Genomic DNA, 18,851 nt, shown 5'->3' with positions numbered 1-18,851 from the left:
GCAGGGTGAGGCCAAGAGCATTTCCCAGCTGTGTTCCTACAGCCCCAGAGTGGGGCCACAGTAGCACTTGCCAGCCAGCAGCTGTTCTGTGTGAGCAGAGCTGCACAGGACCCTGCAAGCCTGAGCAAGGAGCAGATGGAAAAGGTGAGCCTTCACACAGGGTCCTCTTTAGACCTGTAAGTGGTGTGCAACACAGGGCTGGTACAGCCAGTTCTGACCCACGGAAATAACTGCAAAGGAGTAACAGCAGTTCCACTGGAGTGAGCACAGACACGGTACGTACAGCTGCTGGCCAACAGCTACCTGACCCCTGCCACGAGGAACCACTGATGACCTGAAAACACAGTGTGGGTTCTGAGCTCATGCAAAAGGCAAGACAGAGGATTAAAACAGAGTATTAAATTTAACTACATCTTTATTGAATTGTGCATATTCCATTGTATAATGATCTATATTGGGTACTCTATAATGTAGTATTTCTTTTGTCCTCTCTCATGCTTAAAAAAGTATATTTATACATATATTTATATATATTTATAATATGGCAAAGCTCCCCCCAACCTGAAATTATCAGTCTAAAAGAGCTTTGAATTTTATTTTTTTTCTTTTTTGGAAAGGGAAGAAGAGGGGAGGCAATCCCATTGAAAGATAAAATGTGCAATTTTCTTTTTAAAGCAGTAAACATGAATGTATTTACAGCACTCAGCACAAATTTGCTGCACAGACAAATCATCATTGCAATGACACTTCTTACACTTGCATCTCCAGTATTATACAGAATATTCCCAGTGACTGGTAACAATTAGTGTAAGCCATAAACCAAACTGCTGCTTCAGTTCATTTCTGGTCCATTGCAGTCCACTAGGAGGCCTAAGATTCCCAATTACAACTTCTAACAAAACCCTCTGTTTTTCTTTTAGAAGTGCAGGCGCTATTGTGCTGCACCAAATCAGCCAGCAGGGTGCCATGGGCACGGCTTTGTTTGCTGAACTGTCCTTTGCAAGAGTGTACCCAGTTGTCAGCATTGGTTAAAGGCAAAGGACACACAACATCTAAGAGTGTTCTCTCACCAGACGTGCTAGAGATCAGCAGCTTTTAATAGCTTTGTCCCTGGCAACAAGAGACTGGTGTACACACATCTGCATACCTGGAATTTAGCTCAGAATGCATCTTTGGCATCTTGGGAAAGCTGGAAGGAAATTATTTTCCACTGTAGCAAAAGGTTGAATTCCAAAATCTAAAAGAGAAATCTCTTGAAAGACAAGTTGCCTCCAAGCATTTAAGTAAGGGTGGGTAGTGTCCACAGTCTGTTACTGAAGATCCTTCTCACTCATTTCTACAGCACTAACTCCTGTTTCTCCCGATCTACCTTCTCTAAACTCTCCTTTACCTAAGATCCATCTGCTGAGCAGAGTTCACTGAGTGAGTCCCAGCCCCACTGAGTGCCTCAGAGCACCAAATGATCAGTACCCACTATTTTCCCCGTGGTTTGTTAGTAGCAATTCAAGTAATTTACATGGTGCTGGACAAGCATGTGTTTATCATCTCATTTGCAGTTTAGTGTCTTAAACTTCTCAAAACTAGACCAAGCCTGTGTCACAGTATTAGTAAGTGCTGCCCCTTGCAACAAAACCCTGGTTTGGTCAGTCTTCATGGGCCTTTTTTAATTGAAGGAAAGAAAATTCAGCACTCAACTTACACAAACTCAGAATTCCAGAAGAAAGCTTAAAACCCCACCAGCATGTGGCAAAAAGCTTCCAAGAGAAACTATCCTTTGTAGTGTTAAATCCTCTCTGGTTTGGAGTCTGCCTTGGTGATGCAATGGAATGAATGCAGAGCTCAACACCAGGTACCACAAATGGGCCCCAAAGTAGTAAGGCTCACCTGCAGTTGAGGAGCACTGTGTGACTATGTAGTCTATATCTTAACAATGCTAAAAAAGAAAAAAACTCTATGTTCTGGCTGCATCCTCACTACTTTCTGCTTCACTGGAGTGCAACTGTTTTTAACATGACACTAGTTGAAGTAGTACTCATTTTAGTTAGGACCCATTTATAATCTTATTTTGAATAAGAAATAAATTTACCTGTCATGGTACTACTGTAGCAAAACAATTTGGGACTGTGCTGTTTCCTGTAAAAAGCAGAAAATTTCTCTTTTTGACCTGCTGTTGAAATCACACTTTTGGTTCCTTAAACTGTGGGGGAAATTTTTTTTTTTTACTGAGAGGAAGACTGGCCACACTTTATGAGCTGATATGATTTATCTGGTTGCCTAAAGAGCACAGAAAGAAGGAATTAGAAAACCTTTAAATGTGCAAGCCCAGAACGGTAAATGTTAAAATGCACTTGTTGAAAAAACTGCTTCCTCTTCCCTCAGACCTGAAACCAAATAATCCAGGTACCTGCACTTTGTTTCCCTGATGTGTCACTCACTGTTGCCCTGCAGACAACTGCAGATGAAGCTCAGGAGAGGAGCTCTTTGGCTTTGAGGTCATCACCAAGTCAGAGCAGTCAGTAGTGGTTTGCTGCAGGAGGAAACCACTGTGCAGGGTGAAGCAGGAAACTTCCCCTTCCACAGAAAATAAGAGAATTATTTAGACACTTGTGCCTATCATCCTCTCTCAGCTACAGGTGTTAAAAGACTAAACAGCCACCTGAAACATGTTAGCTATGGGTTGTTTAGAACCTGTGGTCTTTTTGGTTTTAAAAATAATTTCTCATCTAAGCTTAGTGCTGCAAGAAGAGCCTAGTTTTCCCTTTCAAAGCAACTCCCCAACACCTCAATTGTGATGTGTCTGAGAATAGCTCCCTGCTTTCTACACCTGGGCTGCAGGCACAGACACCCAGCTGAACAGGGCTCTGGTACTCAGAGGTGGTTGCCACACTGCATAGCAGAGGGGAAATGAAGACCAAATGTAGAAAAGATCAACAAACACAGCTGAGCCCTCTCAGCTGCCCTTGCAGCAGCAGCCTGACACCCACCTTAACAAGTGCCCAGCCTGTGCACTGCCTCAGGTAACGCAGCTCCAGCCCTACACTCCGTCTATGTTGGGATCAAAACGCTTCTGTGTCTAGAGTATGAACACTCGGCCTCCACATGCCCATTGTAACACTGCCAGAAGTATTACTGCGCATGGCTGTAGCAGGAAACACACCTTCCTAGGTGCCTGAAATCCAGCCCCTAAATTTTCAGATTTAATAAATATTATGGTGCAATTATGAGATGACTGCACATGGGGGCAAATAACTTACTTGCAAAATAAGGTGTAAACATTTACTGTCACAAAACCAGTAAATATACTGGAAAAGCAAGTTACAGTGGAGAGTATCTCATAACCTGACAAGGCAACCAGGTTGTCTGAACCTCACTCTAGCCAAATTTCCATGCTCAGCTGAGAGAAAGCAAGCAGCAGCCACTCACTGGATCACTACTGCCTTAGGAAGGAGACTAAAAGAATACAGGGTGCCACCCTTGCTGACATTCTTTCTTTTTGCTGCAGACTTAGGAGTTACACAGCTGTCTCCCAACAAGCTGTGGATAGCCTGCAGTAGTAAGCATGGATTAATTGCCTAGGGAGAGATACTGAGGAAATGAAAATGAAAACAAAGCTCAAATGCCTCTGAAGAAATTGCACTCAAAACGCTGATGTGCCGAGTCCAAAGCCCAGAGGTACCCGCACTGAATGAACTAAAGTAAAAGGGCTGGAACTGACACACACCAGTGAGGCTGTCTTGGGGAAAAGAAAAACAGGTGGGGCAAACAGAATTCCCAGACTGCTCTCACCTGAGAGCACACGCTGCATCAGCCCAGGTGCATCTTGCCAGGAGTAGGAGACTGTGCCCACTGACCTGTCATGGCTAAGGGCCCAGCACCTTTTGCTCACTGGTGTGTCTGAGCCCCAGGAGCTGCACACAGGACAAAGCAGCAAGAGGACCAATGGTGAAAATTACAGCACCCATGGACTGCAGTATAGCTTAGCAACCCTCCTGTGAAGTTAGCCACCAGCTACACTGAGCATGCTTAAAATCAACAATGCAAATGCTTTTAAGGACACTTTGTAAGCACAAAAATAGTAGAAACAAAAAACTTGGTGAACAATTTGAAAGATACAAAAAAGTGCCTTTCCATAGCAGTGCTTTAAAAATGCACACAATGGTATATACTCTTATTGCTCAAAAAATCTAGTCTGAAATATTAAAACAATTTCCAGAGGTGCTGAAACAGATTTTAAAAAAATCATATGAAACAGGTCGGCAGAGACAGCACCACTAATTTTTCTCTTTTCATGATGCACCTATTTAAAACTATATAGTTACAGATGTGTAATTTTCTCAAATTAGCAAAACTTTTTTCCTATTCATAAAATATTCACAAAGACATTTATTTAATTATCTGGATTTAAAAAAAAAACTTTATAAAAAAAAAGGAATGGGGGACACTGTCACAATATTTCTTAAATCTATCACCCTGAATTAACTAGTGAAAGATTAATTTATATTGGTTTTACACATGTGAGGATACTGCCAGGTCAAGCTGCTGTCTTTGTTTCATGCTTATGGAAAAATAAAGCATCTAAAGATTGCTTTCAGAGAAGAAGTATGCAAACAGTGAAATTATTTGCCCTATGAGCCTATTGACAGTATCCCCATGGTGACAAGGAAAGCTGTAACAGCTGAAGATGGGGTTGTTACAGTCCAGGTATTTTAGTTGTTTTACAAAGGCTGTGTCCCACCACCCTGCAAGGAATGTGCAATGATATGTAAGACCACTTACATTACCTTATCACAAGGCCTGAATAGGTGGGTGGGACTGTACAATCAAGCTACTGAAGTAGCTGCTGAAGAAAAAAGACTGTCATACTTGATCTGGTGACTGATTGTAAATCAGTCACTAACAAAAAACCCAAGCAAGTCAATATTTTCTACTCATATGGGTCCTTAGATGAAATTCCTAGCAAATGTTATTGCCTCTTTAAGGTTGTTTTATTTCCAGTCTTCTTCCTTGACTGCTAGAAGTGCAACTTTGTAATAAAACAGGTTTATGCACTGGTCACAGTCTCTGGCGGTTCAAAGGAAAGAGAGAGAATTCCTACTCTGCTTATCCTGAAATTGCTGCTCCTTTCTCTCTTTCCAGAAGGCAGTGTCTCTTGACAATTTCTAATCAATTACAAACAATACTTTCTTTACACAATTGCAGACACTTGTTTTTGTGAAGATGCTACATCTTAGCAGCACAGACCAGGTGAGACTGGACGCTGTGCATGCCTGTGTGAGCACACAGCGCTTTCTACAAAAACCTACCTGTTCATTCAGGGTAACAGTTACACGGACAGCTCACCATCGGCGTGGGTCAGCCTTGGGGATTGGCAGGATTTTTGATTGTAGGACTCCTGGCAGCTTTCAGAAGGGGTTAACACAAATATATTCATCTTGAGCCACAGAAACAAATGATTGAGCCTACTGTCAGTTAAAATGCATAATGGCTTGGAATAATATATATTTATCCTACTTAACTGCATGGACAAATAAGTTTGAAATAATTTGTATCAGTGTATATTTTTAAACTATTTGAAAGGAGGGGGAGGCTCTTTACAGTATAAATATATTTCACTCCAGCCCACTATATATAAAATCTATTTCTTTCCTCTGAACATACTCATTTTCAGTAGTATTATGACCAGAATGTTTTGGTATGTTGCATCTGTACTTTTCAATCAATGGACAATGTACAGTTACCAGCCAAACACCTCAGCTTTGCAGAATTTACCCACCACAAACTGCTGAGAAGTTTGTGGGTTTGGGTTTTTTATTTCCTTTCTTTAAAGTGCCCCCTACATCTCCATCTTTATGGTAAGATTTGACCAGTTAGAATCTGATTCCAGATAATATACTGACTGAAACAATAAATACGGTTCTACAAAAACATTCTGGTTATCTTCTATAATTGCGATGAAATATATCACAATATATTATATACCTACACTTATTATACATGCACAAACATGTCTCACGTGGACAGATACTACAAAAAAATTATCTCCCTCCCCCTCCCCTAAATGCAGAAAAAGTAAGAAAATGGGGGTTTGGTCCCATCCATAAGAAGGGTAAAAGAAACTGAAAGAATGAAGCCAACATCTCTCTACCCACTTTTCCCAATAAAGCATCAACACCCCTAATCCCCCAACTTTTTTAACCTAGCCATGAAAGAGGAATGTCTTTACATTTAGCCACAGCTGCAGTTTGAGATCACCTCTTTTAACGGGGCTATACATCCCCACATCCTCTCCATGTGCCCAAGATCATGGGCTGGCCGATCACAGAGCAGCCCACAAGTCATGGAGAGCGCTGGCCCCGGAGACTGACTACCAGTCCCGTGACAGCTTGGTGTTCTGATCCCTTTTGGGGGGTGCGGGGGGTGGGCCCCTCCGTAACGTTGCATAGCCAGATATATGACTGCCCCCAAAGCTGCTGGTCTTCTGCTGGTCAGCCAGCAGCTCTGGCGGGGGCGGAGGCAGGGCCATGTCGTCCATGGTGGCCGTGGGCTCCGTTCGGGACATCCGCGCGGAGGAGAGGGAGCCGTGCCGGGTGATGGATTTCCGCTGCAGCGTCCGGTTGAGGTCTGCCAGGAATCCCGGCTGAACGCTAAGGCTGGACTTGGGTGACGTGGGCACTTGTGGGCCAGCTGACCCTGGGGGCTCCGCGACCTCTGCCTGTGTCAGTCGGGTGCTGTCGTTCCGCTTCGGGCGTGTGGGTGGTGGGGCTTTTTTCACAGATGGTTTTGACCACGTCTGTGGCTGGGGATTTACAACAGCAACTTTTGGGGAGGTGCTGCCTGAAAACACAGATGGAATTTCTACTGGAGGGGGAGGAAGATCTATTTCAGGTGGTGGTGGTGGGAAGTCTGAATCGGATGGTGGCGAAGGGAATTCAACCACAGGTTCCTTTCCAGACACACTCGGAACAGAAGCCTTGGCTGGGATCCCACCTTGTGGAAGGACAATGGGCAGGCTCACACCAGAAAGGTTGAGCTTTCCTGGCTTTGGAGGGGCTGGAGGAGGTGATGACTCCTTGGAAGGAGATCCTGACGGCTCTGGTGAGTGTGCAAATTTGCTGACAAGGCGGTCCACTGAAGGCCTCTTGGACTCGTGGTACTCAGTGGAGCTTGTGGACTTGATGCTGGAGTTGCGCTGAGGTGTTGGAGGCGGCTTCTTCCCTCCAGGGCTTGATGTCTTGCCAGCCTTTTTGACTGGAGACCCTGATTTGTCAGGCGGGGGAGAACCTGCAGAGGAAGCTGGGGAAGGAGGTGGAGGAGGAAACACTAAACTGCTCTCTGGTGGAGGAGGGGGGAAATCTGGAGAAGGAACAGCAGCAGGCTGCCATTTAGGCTTTGCCTTCACTGCTGGAGGTGACTGTGGAGCCACACTCAGTGGAAGGGGTTTCAGAGGCTGGGGCTCAGCGGCAGGTGGCGTGGGAGGAGGGGGGAACTGGCTGACTATCTGCTTCACCACCGAGGGCACTGGGGACTGAGGGGATGGAGGAGGCTTTACTGAGAAACTCTGCTGCTTTGGGAACGTTGCAGGGGGAGTGGGGCCAGGAGGGGCTGGGGGTAGAGGAGGCACCTGGGGAGAAGTGACACTTGGTTGTTTCTTTATTGCAGGGGGCAAGGGTGCAGTGACAGGAGGAGTGACATGCGTGACCCCTGGTGACGCTGCCTTCCCGCTAGGCTGAGTGGGCAGAGCTCCCATGACAGGCTTTGGGGGTGCCTGGGGTGGTGGGGGGGCCGGCAGGGGAGGAGGCGGTGGTGGCAACGAGGCAGCAGCGGCCTGGCTTATATTTGGTTGAACCTGATGTATCTTGGGGGGCGGTGGTGGCGGTGTGAACTGCGGCACGGAGGGGGCACAAGGTGCCGGCTTCAGTTGTGCCATGGCCGAGCCCGGTGTGGGGGGCGGCGGCGGGGGCGGGGGAGGCGGCATGACCCCGTTGGGAGGTACGGGGATCTGAGGCTTGGCCGAGGCCGGGGGCGGCGGCGGGGCCTGCTGTGCAGCAGGGGCTTTGGAGAAAGGGCCGCCGTGCTGGGCCGCGTTCTGCAGCCGGGTGATGGTGCTGTACTTGACGAACATGGTGGCGGGCGAGCCCGCGGACGGGGCGGCCTGGCTGGGCAGGGGCGGGGGCGGCGGGGGCGGCGGCGGCGGGGGCGGAGGGGGCGGCGGCGGGGGCGGTGGCAGCGGCGGGGACGGCTGCGATGCTGTGTACGGGGTCACCGCTTTCGTCTGCGGGGACACGGGAGCTGCGACGGACACGAAGGGCCGACCTACAGGCTCCGCTCGGGCCTATGGGGAAGGGATTTTTAGTGAAAGTGCAAAGGGAGAAAAAGAACAGAGAGGGAAGGAGGGAGAGAGGGAAAGAGACAAAGAGATTATAAAGTCAAGGTCTAAATGTGCCCAACATTAAAAATTAAGTGACAGATTACAGCATGCAAGACACTGGAGCAAGAGACAATTCCATACACTGGCAAGACTGGACCATGCAAAGGGATGGGGCAGGATGGGAGGGAAGCTGGCAAAAGTCAGTGGAGCCAGTTCTGCTCCAGGCGAGGCTGACTGTCAGAGGAGAAACACGCCCACCAGCCTTGTCACTTCTGTGGGGCAGGCAGTGGGACCCAGTGAGAATTCCTTTGGGCAAGCGTAATGACCCAAACAGAGCCCCCCAGAGCACCCCAGGCCATGACAGAAGACAGAGACTCTGTGGACATCTCAGCTCAGTATGACTGGAATCAAACCACACACTGTCTCCCAGAGCATGTCAAATCCTTACATCTGTTAGTTCAGGCCTTACACTATTCAGTGTTACTAAATGCAGAAACCCTGAACTGCTCTAAAATACACCCAAAGCAAGCTCTGCACAGGAATAGTACTGAGATATTTTTCCTTCACATGCTCTGCTATCCATGACTGACAAGGAAAAAATAGGGGAAAAGAAGGAGAACCATGTTTTCCCAGTGAAATTTCCCCAGAAGAAAATGTTTAGACATCTGCAAAACAAAGTAAATTTGGGAAAGGAAAGTTACACATGCAACTTGTACGTTAAGCAGAAAAACATAAGGAAAACCACAGAAAAGCTGACTAATGGAAAAATCAATGGGAAAGGAGCAGGCAGTATTTTAGTCTACTCATTGGGTGCTCAAGGTAAGTTGTTTCTCAAAAACTGTAAGGCTATATTCCTCTTAAAAATTAAAATGATAATTGTATTACTCAAATTTATAAACATCCTCCTAATACAAAGTGTTTTGGCTACAAGCCAAGTTGTGAATGTCACAGTGCACAGCACAGAAACATGCATTAGAAATACACCACCACCATGGCAACTGACCACACTGGGTACCTATACCTCATTAGTAGACACTTTGCAATAAGTTAGCCCAGTTAGGCTCATCTGCACAGCAAGAGCACATCTGCATATTGCTTTGTTCTAAATACAGTGCACAGTGTCTATATATGCAGAACTCCATCAAAAGGATTAGAGTCAGAAGCAATAAACAGTGATTTTACAACAAACATGGGGTGTGCCTCTACCTGTCACATTAGGTCTGGAAGACAAGAATATTAACAGGTCTGGAACTAAATCAAGATGTTCACATTAGAAAACAGAAATCTTGATCTCTTGCAAGTGTTAGTCTGTAAATTACCATTCTCCCAATCACCCAGGTTAATGAATTTTCAGTTAGCACACCTGACCTTAATTGTGCCCTGTATAAGGCACCATGGGTGTGCTGCCCTTAGTTGTGCTGAGCTTCACTTTTGACACCTGAGACAGCAAAAGGCAACAGGAAAAATAAAGGCGGCATAAACAGACAGAGAGGGAGCTGAAGGCATAACAGAATAGCTATCCCTGAATGGCAAGACCTTGGGGAATCTTGAATTTGTCCCTTAAAGCAAACACATTGAGTATGCATTTAGGTATTTGTTGTAGCATACTGTTTGAATGAATGTGTTCAAAATCTAACAAGCAAAATGAGACTTAATGAGCTCTTCACTGCCCAACTGGGAACAAATGAATTAAGTATTCTTTGGGCAAAGAGCAATCTTTCAAAATATGAAGCAGATGGATTATCTGCATTTTGGGATGAGTTTTTCTTTAACCTTAGATATATTGGAAACAGGGAAGTGTTTTCCTTATACCCATTGAAGACAGTCATCTTCACAAATTAACAAGTGAACAAATTAAACGCTCAGGACAGAGAAAAGAGTATTGGGCATCTTAGGAGGGGGACCCCCTCCCATCTCCACAGAATCAAATTAAATTTCAACATCCAGAAACATTCTGTGATACTTTGTTTACAGAAGAACCTTGAGAAAGATTAATTTGTCCATTTTTTGCCCTTATAATTACTTGATGTCCTTCCGTGTATCTTGAGAAATTACTTATTGCATACTAGCAATTCCTATTTATAATATGCATCTTCATGACTATCTGAAATTCTAAAAAAATGGTATGAAAACAATAGTATCTCTTTTTATATCAACTGTGCCTTTTTTTTAGCTGTTTTTTCCTAAGAAAACAAACTCTTGCAACTGAACTGTTTGCCATCTCTTCTCCCATACCTTTTGTATGCAAATTTAGGTCAAATAGGACAGATCTCTAGAAATCTCAGTATGCTTTCAACTTCAAGAAATTGTTATGAAGTTACTGGTAACTGGTAAATGAGGAAAAAGTGGGCAGAACTCACCCATTATGAATTTGTTGAGGCACTAGTACAATACCCTGGCTGGAAAGAACACCAGTGTCCTCTCCCTGCTGAGACACAGCATGCTCTGTTCTGCCCTGCTTGCCCAGGGGAATGAGCCAAGGCTGACAAGGTGGGAGAGAGCTGGTGCACAAGGGGAAGGGACATGCAGGAAACTTTTGCCACTTGGCAGAAACCTGCCCACATGAACTTCTTGAACCAGCAAAGCTGCCTCTGAGGTAACTGGAGACTAATCTGACTAAAGCACATCTCACTATCACTGTTAACACCTTCTCATGTAAATTACAATTCTTCAACACTGCCATTGCCTTTCTTTCCACACAGTTTAACATTTTTTACTGCCTGTCTGATTTCCTAGTTATTCAAGTTCCCTGGGCCAGATTTACACTGTAGTTTCACTGAAAGTAAATTTGTCACCAATTCACTCAATTCTTTAACACAGCTTCTGCAAGTTTACACAGTTCCTTTCATTTGGATTCCTTGGAAGTTTTAGGGCAATTCATTTACCTGTGTTAAGCATGAGATGAAGAAATAAACCTTTTCTTGGATTTGCAGAAAGGAATTAAAATTGATGAAATCTTGATGCATGGATGGCCCTTAACAGGAAGCATTCTGAATATTTTATTTTTAACATGGCTTTAATCAGGTAGCATTAAAATTCTTGGGGTTTATTTAGAAGAGCAATTGCCAGCAGCACTACAGACTTGATAAAGAACAACAGTAACCCCAAGGTAGTAAACATTAAACTTTTGCTTAAAATCTCACAGTGAGTGTATGTAGCAGTAGGATTTACACTGAACCCAAAACCTGAGGAAATGGTAACATTATCATTTTCACAGCAGTACTCTTTCACCTCTGCTGGATACCTGCTAGCAAATGCCCCATCTCGTGCAGCTCACTCCTGCAGAAATGATGCATCCTGTACCCACACAGAAGCCATCTGCTGATGGACATGCACTACGTGTTGCACTCATGCAGTAGAAAAACTTGGATCACAATTTAGCAAGCTACATTCCTGGACTGAATTACTATTACTATTACATTACTATTAGAATCAGACAACTTCCAAGCCAGCAGGCATTGCAGAAAAGTTAAGCTTTCACACTGTCATATGCTTTCTCATTTGAAAAGGTGATGTGTTATCTTATTTTTAGTCATTCATCTGAAGCACCAGTGCCAGGTGTATTGACCTCTCGTTTTAGTTTTAAAAAGTTTGCTTCTCTAGCTTGAACCTGGGGTCTGGGGAAGATTCAAATCTGCCCAAAATAATGACAGCTTCTTATAGTGCACTTCCACACATAGTTGCTACAGTCAATGACATCAAGGCTGTTCAGGAACCTGGAAATTCCTTCAAACCTGACAACAAACCAGCTTCAGCAGAATTTCTCCTGTGCATGGAAATCTTCCCCAGGAACTACAGCCATTTATCACAGAAATAACAGAAAACTAACCAAACCACAACAGACCTGAGCCCCAGCCTCAATGGGTTAAAGTCTTGTAACTCTCTACCAGCAATACGAGATACCACAACTGCTCACAATGCCAGTACTTTTGTTTTGACAATATCTGAGGTTACTGGTTCCATTTCCACCTAATATAACAGAAAGCTTTTGAGTAAAAACTACTGAAGTACTTCAAAATACATATACCTGCTTTCAGGCCCCAGTTATTCACATCTTTTCAAAAGAAAGATGTGGCTACTTAACTGGAGAAAGACCTTAAGTGAAAGAATTTCATTCAACTTGTAAACAGCTTATCTTTTTATTTTGTCTTCATTCAACATTAGTAAATAGGATTGTGAGAGGAGCTGTATAATGCCTTCAAAGAACAAAGCTTCTATGCACACAAATAAAAGAACAGAAAGTTGCAGCGCTGAATTACCTGAAAAAGTGAAACCTAAAAAACAATTATATAGCAGTGTAAATCAACCTTGTAAAACAGAGAAGAAATGCCACTCAAGACAGAGGTGGAGAGGATACAACACCCTGTCTCATACATTTTGTCGGGTGTTGGTTCTCAAATTAAAGTCTTCTTGTTACCTTGCTGGATTCCTCCAGTTGAGTGCCTCGTTTCCAGGCCTCAGAGAACATGGAGCTGACAATGCTTTGGGAACGGACGTGTCCAGCTGTCTGGGTGTCAGAAACTCCACTGTCAGACTGATTAGAATGATTTGATTGAGATTCTGTTCAGAAAAAAAGTTAAGGTACAGTTAGCACATGTTTCTGAATGTAAGAGTAATGTCATTACGCTTATAATGCAACTCTGTCTGACTTGTTAAACTTGCCCCCAGAGGACACTGCTCCCAGTAATGACTGCATAAGCTCTAGCTCACATCCAGGCCATGACCACCTGGAAAATATAACAGTGCAACAGATGCCTGGTACTAACCAAACCTGAAGCTGCACAAGGATGAGAGCACATCAGATATGTTTCAAAGTAAAATCACACTGCAGCTGTATGGGTTCTGAACCATGCCACATCCCTACACTTTGGGAAAAGCCCCATTTCATGCAATGCATGCAGCCTGCTCTCTCCAACACTCCCTCTCAGCACAACCTTAAAAATGGACCGTGGGCACAGGGCATGGACAGAAAAACTGCACCGGCCAAGGTAGGACACTGCTTCCAATGACCCACTCCTCAACACAAGAGAGGGACTAGTGTGCATCCTGCAAGTAGCCAACACAGATGATGCTCTGGTCCACAGGGAGTCTTGACAAGACAGCAGCAGGCACTGCCAGACCAATTTTTTCAGCCTGGCACTTGCTTTCTGTGTAATCCCAAACTGTCCTGGCACAAGTTGGAATGCAACTTTGGCAGAACACACACGGCTGGTGGGCTGTGGCTCAGCTCCCTACAATATTGACACTTTATCAGAAAGATAAACACCCAGCCCAGATGGAGAAATCATCAGTAACAAAGAATTTACTGCTATGCCACACAGTTTAAGCAGCAAGGTACCTTCCCAGTTAGACTGCACTTGCTTAGCTCATTCTTACAGGCTACTTTCTGACCCTGTCCAATTCAGTAGAATTACTTCTCAACCTGTACCTGTGGCAGACTAAACACCTTCACACAAGAGCATGTTTTCAATAAAGAGCCTAGCCCCTGAAGGTTCTGAATAACCCACCGAAGCATCAGTCAGCTCTGAACAGTGAAATTACACTGTATAAACAATTTATCAATATTTAAACTGTTACATGCAACAAGAAACCAGCCCCAGTTCTGGTGAGACATAAACAGGAGCACATTAATGCAGGCATGCACAATTTGACATGGGAACAGAAACAGTATTTTCAAAGTTTTCTCTAAAAAGATTGTTTGGATCTTTGCATTTGGGCAAAGGCTATTTCTCATTTTCCAGTTTCAAATATTTCAGTCCAGAAAGCAGTTTAAGAAATACATGTATATATTCCATGCATCATTACAATATAAATTTGATTTTTCAAATAGATGAACACAGAGGCTTCAGGAATTTGAAATGATGATTCCTCCTCTCCGTATAAGAAAAACATTGGTTTCTGGAGGTGAACAAGAAAGTGCTGCATATTTCAAATACATACATCCCTGCAAGTAATATGGCAAAATAGGTTTTTACCTGTTTGTGTTTACATATACAGATGAATGTTATAGATAAAGTCTATGTTTTAGACTAAACACAGCATAATAGACTTTGGAGAAACAGTCCATTTCCTGCAATAGTCTCTCTTGAGGCACCCAGGCATGAGATGATAACAAAGGCAATTGAATCTTTGTATTATGAGATAGATCACATTGTTACCTGGCAAACTAGATGAGCTGGATCCTGACTTGATACTGGAGCTAGACAAGGAGGTCCAGTCATATGCTGATTCTGTTCTCTTCAATGCTTCCTGATAGTTCATGTATAGCTGCTTCCCATACTAAACAAAATGACAAACAAGTTTAACCACTCTATATAGGCTGTCCACTCTTTTCAGACTGTTGAGCTCTACCTCTGGCTTCTCTACTACATCTTTCCTCCTGCCAGTCCCCCCAAAGCAGCACAGGCTCTATGTTAAGGAGTTCAGGCAATATTAATAGTATTAGTGAATTGCTGAAAGAACAAAAACCAATTTATTTATGGTAGAAGAGACAGTGTCAAGCAAGAAACGGCCCAGTGAATAAACTAAGACAAGCTGAGGATCTTGGAAATCAACTCTATTTTCTAAATTCTCTTTTTTCATAAGCCTTCTTTTTTAAAATCTGAAAGGAGCTGGCTAAAATCTATCCATGATGCAAGTCAGAATTGTGTCATGTGATAGAGGTGCAGTAGAAACAAGAAAAGGCCCAATTACTGAACTATTATAACAAAGCCTAATAATTTTGCTAAGGAATAAAAAATGCAAAACTATTTTAGAGTTCATGTTCAGAATAGTTAAAGAGAGGGACATTAGATTTACCATGTATTTTGCTAAGTAACTGTAAATGGTTTTAAGCAGGTGATGACAACTACTCATGACAACAGTGTAAGACTGCCTGGGGGTTACCTTAGCAATGCGGATGCCATTGATCCACTGGTGTAGAGTTCTTACATCATCACAGCAAAGATATTTGATATACTGCGACTTCTTCTGGATCTGAGGATGCTGCAAAAAATTGTGCACTCTCATCAATGTTTTTGTAGATAGGAAAGCATTTATTTCTTGAGGTTATACCTATAAACCTAATGCTGTATTAAAAAAGAGTCTATAGAAGCAAATACAATTACTTCACTAACAAGACAGCTTCTTCCTGGACTTATTAAAAAAAAAATTTGGTTATATAGAAATAAAAGAACTTCTCAGAAATCTGACATCTAAGACCAAGGAGTTAACTTTATATACTAGCACACAAATGTTACATTTAGCAATAGCACAGCTAACACCTAACTTAAGCACACTAAGTTTTGATATAAATAAAGGAGTGAAGGTAAAGAGAAATCCAGTCTGGATGTCAGTAGAGAACTGGGCCTTCAGTTTGTATTTGCCATTCACCTTTGCCATTTGCAAAGGAGATACAAAGGCTTACTAAGCTAGGAAGTGGCACAAAACTCTTATTTCTGTTTTAAAAACTGTGTGGTTTCTATACATTTGTACTAACTGAAAACATTGATGTAAGAACCCTGATAAGAACCAATGAAGGCAGAACTGAATCCTGCTAAATGCAACAATTTGGTGACTTGTCAGCTCCACAAAAAATACAGCTTCACTTGGTGTAAGCTACCCAACTAAAACTACCCCACTAATTTAATGAGGAACAATTTCTACACATTTTTGTGTCTTCATTAATGTTACCATTAAATTTTATGCTCAGAATAGCAATAATCTTTTTCTTTTTTAAATCTATTTTGTGTGGTCAAAAAGTCTGAAAAAATAACATACTATTAACCTGTCCAAATGATGTAGACAGAAGTGATGTGTAAGTAGAAAAAAAATCAATTTACTTCAAGGAATTTATACATAGCTCTGAATATTGACATTTTTGTTTGCATTTCATGACCTTTAAGAACATGGAAAATACTTCTGGTTTCAGCTGTGTACATTCTCCACTAATGTGTCCCATAGTTAATATTCAGTGTCTCCTCAGTGGGCTCAAAGACTTGTTGTCCGTCCACTGGAAAATGAAATCCTTTTTCAGGCAGTGGACACTCCTGGCACAGTAAATGGTCCAATGTACTGACATGTAACTCCAGAGCAGGGAGGGGAAAAGTGCAACTATAACCGTCTCTTGTTACCGGCACCATTTAAAATCCATGAAAACACGTTACTTGCTGTGAACACAGTGTGAAAGCCTGTTCTAAAATAGCTTGGTACTCAGCTATCTTGCAGGAACTGACACCATTCTGAACACTATGTGGGAGTCAACAGAAACTAGATGCGTTGATGCAATTAAAATAACTTGATGCACTCCAGTCATTAGATCCGTTTAAGATCAGGCCACTGGTTTTATAACAGTTTTTGCTACTTATTCTTTCTACCTGTCCTTCATATTTAGAAGATGCCTCCTTTACAGCATCCCTTTTCCATCAGGTTGGTCTACAAAGGCTAGACTCGAATCTTTAATATCAATTTCTGCACTACTCTGGACGTACATTGAGAAGATAACTCCCTGGATTTGGCATTTCAAGGGGTATTATCTTTTTGGACCTAAATATCTGTAGGGTATAGAGTTGCCAAATGGAAAAAAGACTTTAGTGTATGTTTTAGAGTATAATGAACAATTAAATAGACTGTCACTCATCAGTCTGGAAATAAAACAATTCAGGGTAATATGAAAAGGTTTATGAAGTCATGACCAGCACAGAGAACAGGCAACAATTGTTCACCAACTGTTCACACTGTATACAAGAACTAGAGGAAAATGAAATGACAAGGAGCTGATGGTTCAGAACAACTAAGAGTGTATTCAAGGTGTAGCCAACTGCTGCAGCATTACCTTTAGCACTAAACAATAGTCTGTGGGTGCCTTGTATTTGTTCCGATAGTCCTGCCCATAGTAAACACTGACGTGGTCCAGCTGTAGAAAGCACACAAGATCCCGGGAGACCTAGGAAATACAAAACCAGTCATTTACAAAGCATCTTCATAAAAATCCACACACATTGACACAATCAGTCTAATGCTATGATCAATACTAATATAAGATTAAGTTAAAGTCATATATTAGTTTCAATCTGATTCAAAAACTACCAACACAAGGAGGAGATACAGCTATGCATAAACTCTTTCATCACACCTTCATTTTTAACTGAATTCAGTCTGGTTTTTGTGTTTTGTCTGTATTTTGCCTTTGACAATATTTTACACTGAACTACTGATGTTTACTCAGAGCAGGTATCAGGAGAAAGTATGATTGATTGATCAAGAAGTTATCAGCTGCTGGTTACATTTCACCTTGGTAATAATCAAGGTGTCCAAATTCCAGTGTGACTGAGTAGAATTCTAAAGATGTTTGGCAGTGAGTGTAGGGCAAAGAATTTCAACAGGCTACTTGCATACAGATTGTTTTAATGAAGCAAAACATTATGGAAAGAACATCTGACATGCATTCAGCTCTAAAAGAAGCTGTTGTGTTGATAGAGATTTCCTCTTTGTTCCCAGATGTGTGGGAGGGGACTTCCTGTACTGGGAATCATCTGATGCTGTCAAGACTGATGATGGATAACTTAAACTCACAGAAGTTCAGCCCTGAAGCTGTACTGTATTTGTAGTGGCTTTCTACTTAATTTACATTACTGATACAGAGAACAGCAGTTAAGTTTTGAAGAAGCAGTAATTCCGGAAGAAATGGAATTACATTTACCAGGTTCAAAAAATGTAGCACCAATTGGTCCAAAAAGAATCCCATCTATATGAACTAAACACAATGAAATTATGCAGACTGTGGAGCTGGTCTGATACTTCATGATTGACATTTGCAGAGCCATTTGGTCCTCCATCTGAATTCTGCTTGAGCAAAGACCAGCTTCTTAGCTTCACCAAAAGCTTTTCCTCAAGTACTTCTGAACACCTAACCCTAAGCTAACTCAAGAAGCAGACTCCTGTACTCTTGTATTTTTAAACTGGGGTTAAACCCTTCACATCAAGTGCTGCCACAAAAATTCTCACAATATTTCCATGATAAAGCCAGCCTTTTAATTAAGGGATGTGGCACTTGGAAAGGCACAGCTAAGCCAAAACTTAAAGCCAACTCTTAAAGCCAACTCTTGTGTGCACTGTTTAACACCAAAAAAGAATTCAGTGCAATTGCTTTAAAGCATACCTTTGCCTTCCCCTTAGGGACATAGTAGATTCCAGAAGCCCGAAGAAGGAAGTAACGTTTCTTCCAAGATTTCTTACCATCCTCTTTCAGCCACAAAACTCCCTCAATCTCTGGCACAGTTACAGAACTTCCACAGAAGCATTCCTGCCAATAAACACAGTGGTTTGGGAAACAGACAGAACAGAGAGCATGCAGTGGTTTGTTTTGAATGACTGAAATTCTTTATCCAAGGAATGCACTCGTAACAAGGACAGCTCTTTTTTCACATGAGATATGAACTGCAGATTAATCATAGAAGCAATAAGGTAATTCAGAGAAACATGATGGGATGTCTGGGCATTTGGT

At 42.6% G+C, this 18,851-nt stretch overlaps 1 protein-coding gene across 2 annotated transcripts in view; it reads right to left on the bottom strand.

Annotated features, from left to right (window-relative positions):
* Nucleotides 1-397: 397 nt before the first annotated feature.
* The window catches only part of RAPH1 (Ras association (RalGDS/AF-6) and pleckstrin homology domains 1), an 86,843-nt gene continuing 68,389 nt past the window's right edge, over nucleotides 398-18,851 (bottom strand). Inside the window, exons 9-14 of one of the 2 annotated variants that reach the window (XM_033064492.2) lie at nucleotides 18,507-18,650; nucleotides 17,181-17,291; nucleotides 15,254-15,352; nucleotides 14,527-14,647; nucleotides 12,786-12,928; nucleotides 398-8,332 (exon numbers count right to left, since the gene is read on the bottom strand). In XM_033064492.2, coding sequence (XP_032920383.1) covers nucleotides 6,365-8,332; nucleotides 12,786-12,928; nucleotides 14,527-14,647; nucleotides 15,254-15,352; nucleotides 17,181-17,291; nucleotides 18,507-18,650 — 2,586 coding nt within the window. In that variant the 3' untranslated portion in view covers nucleotides 398-6,364. The other variant, XM_033064493.1, reaches the window with a different exon arrangement.

Source organism: Catharus ustulatus, chromosome 7, assembly GCF_009819885.2.
Source record: "Catharus ustulatus isolate bCatUst1 chromosome 7, bCatUst1.pri.v2, whole genome shotgun sequence".
Classification (NCBI taxonomy): domain Eukaryota; kingdom Metazoa; phylum Chordata; class Aves; order Passeriformes; family Turdidae; genus Catharus; species Catharus ustulatus.
This window is presented reverse-complemented; position numbering and strand designations above follow the sequence as displayed.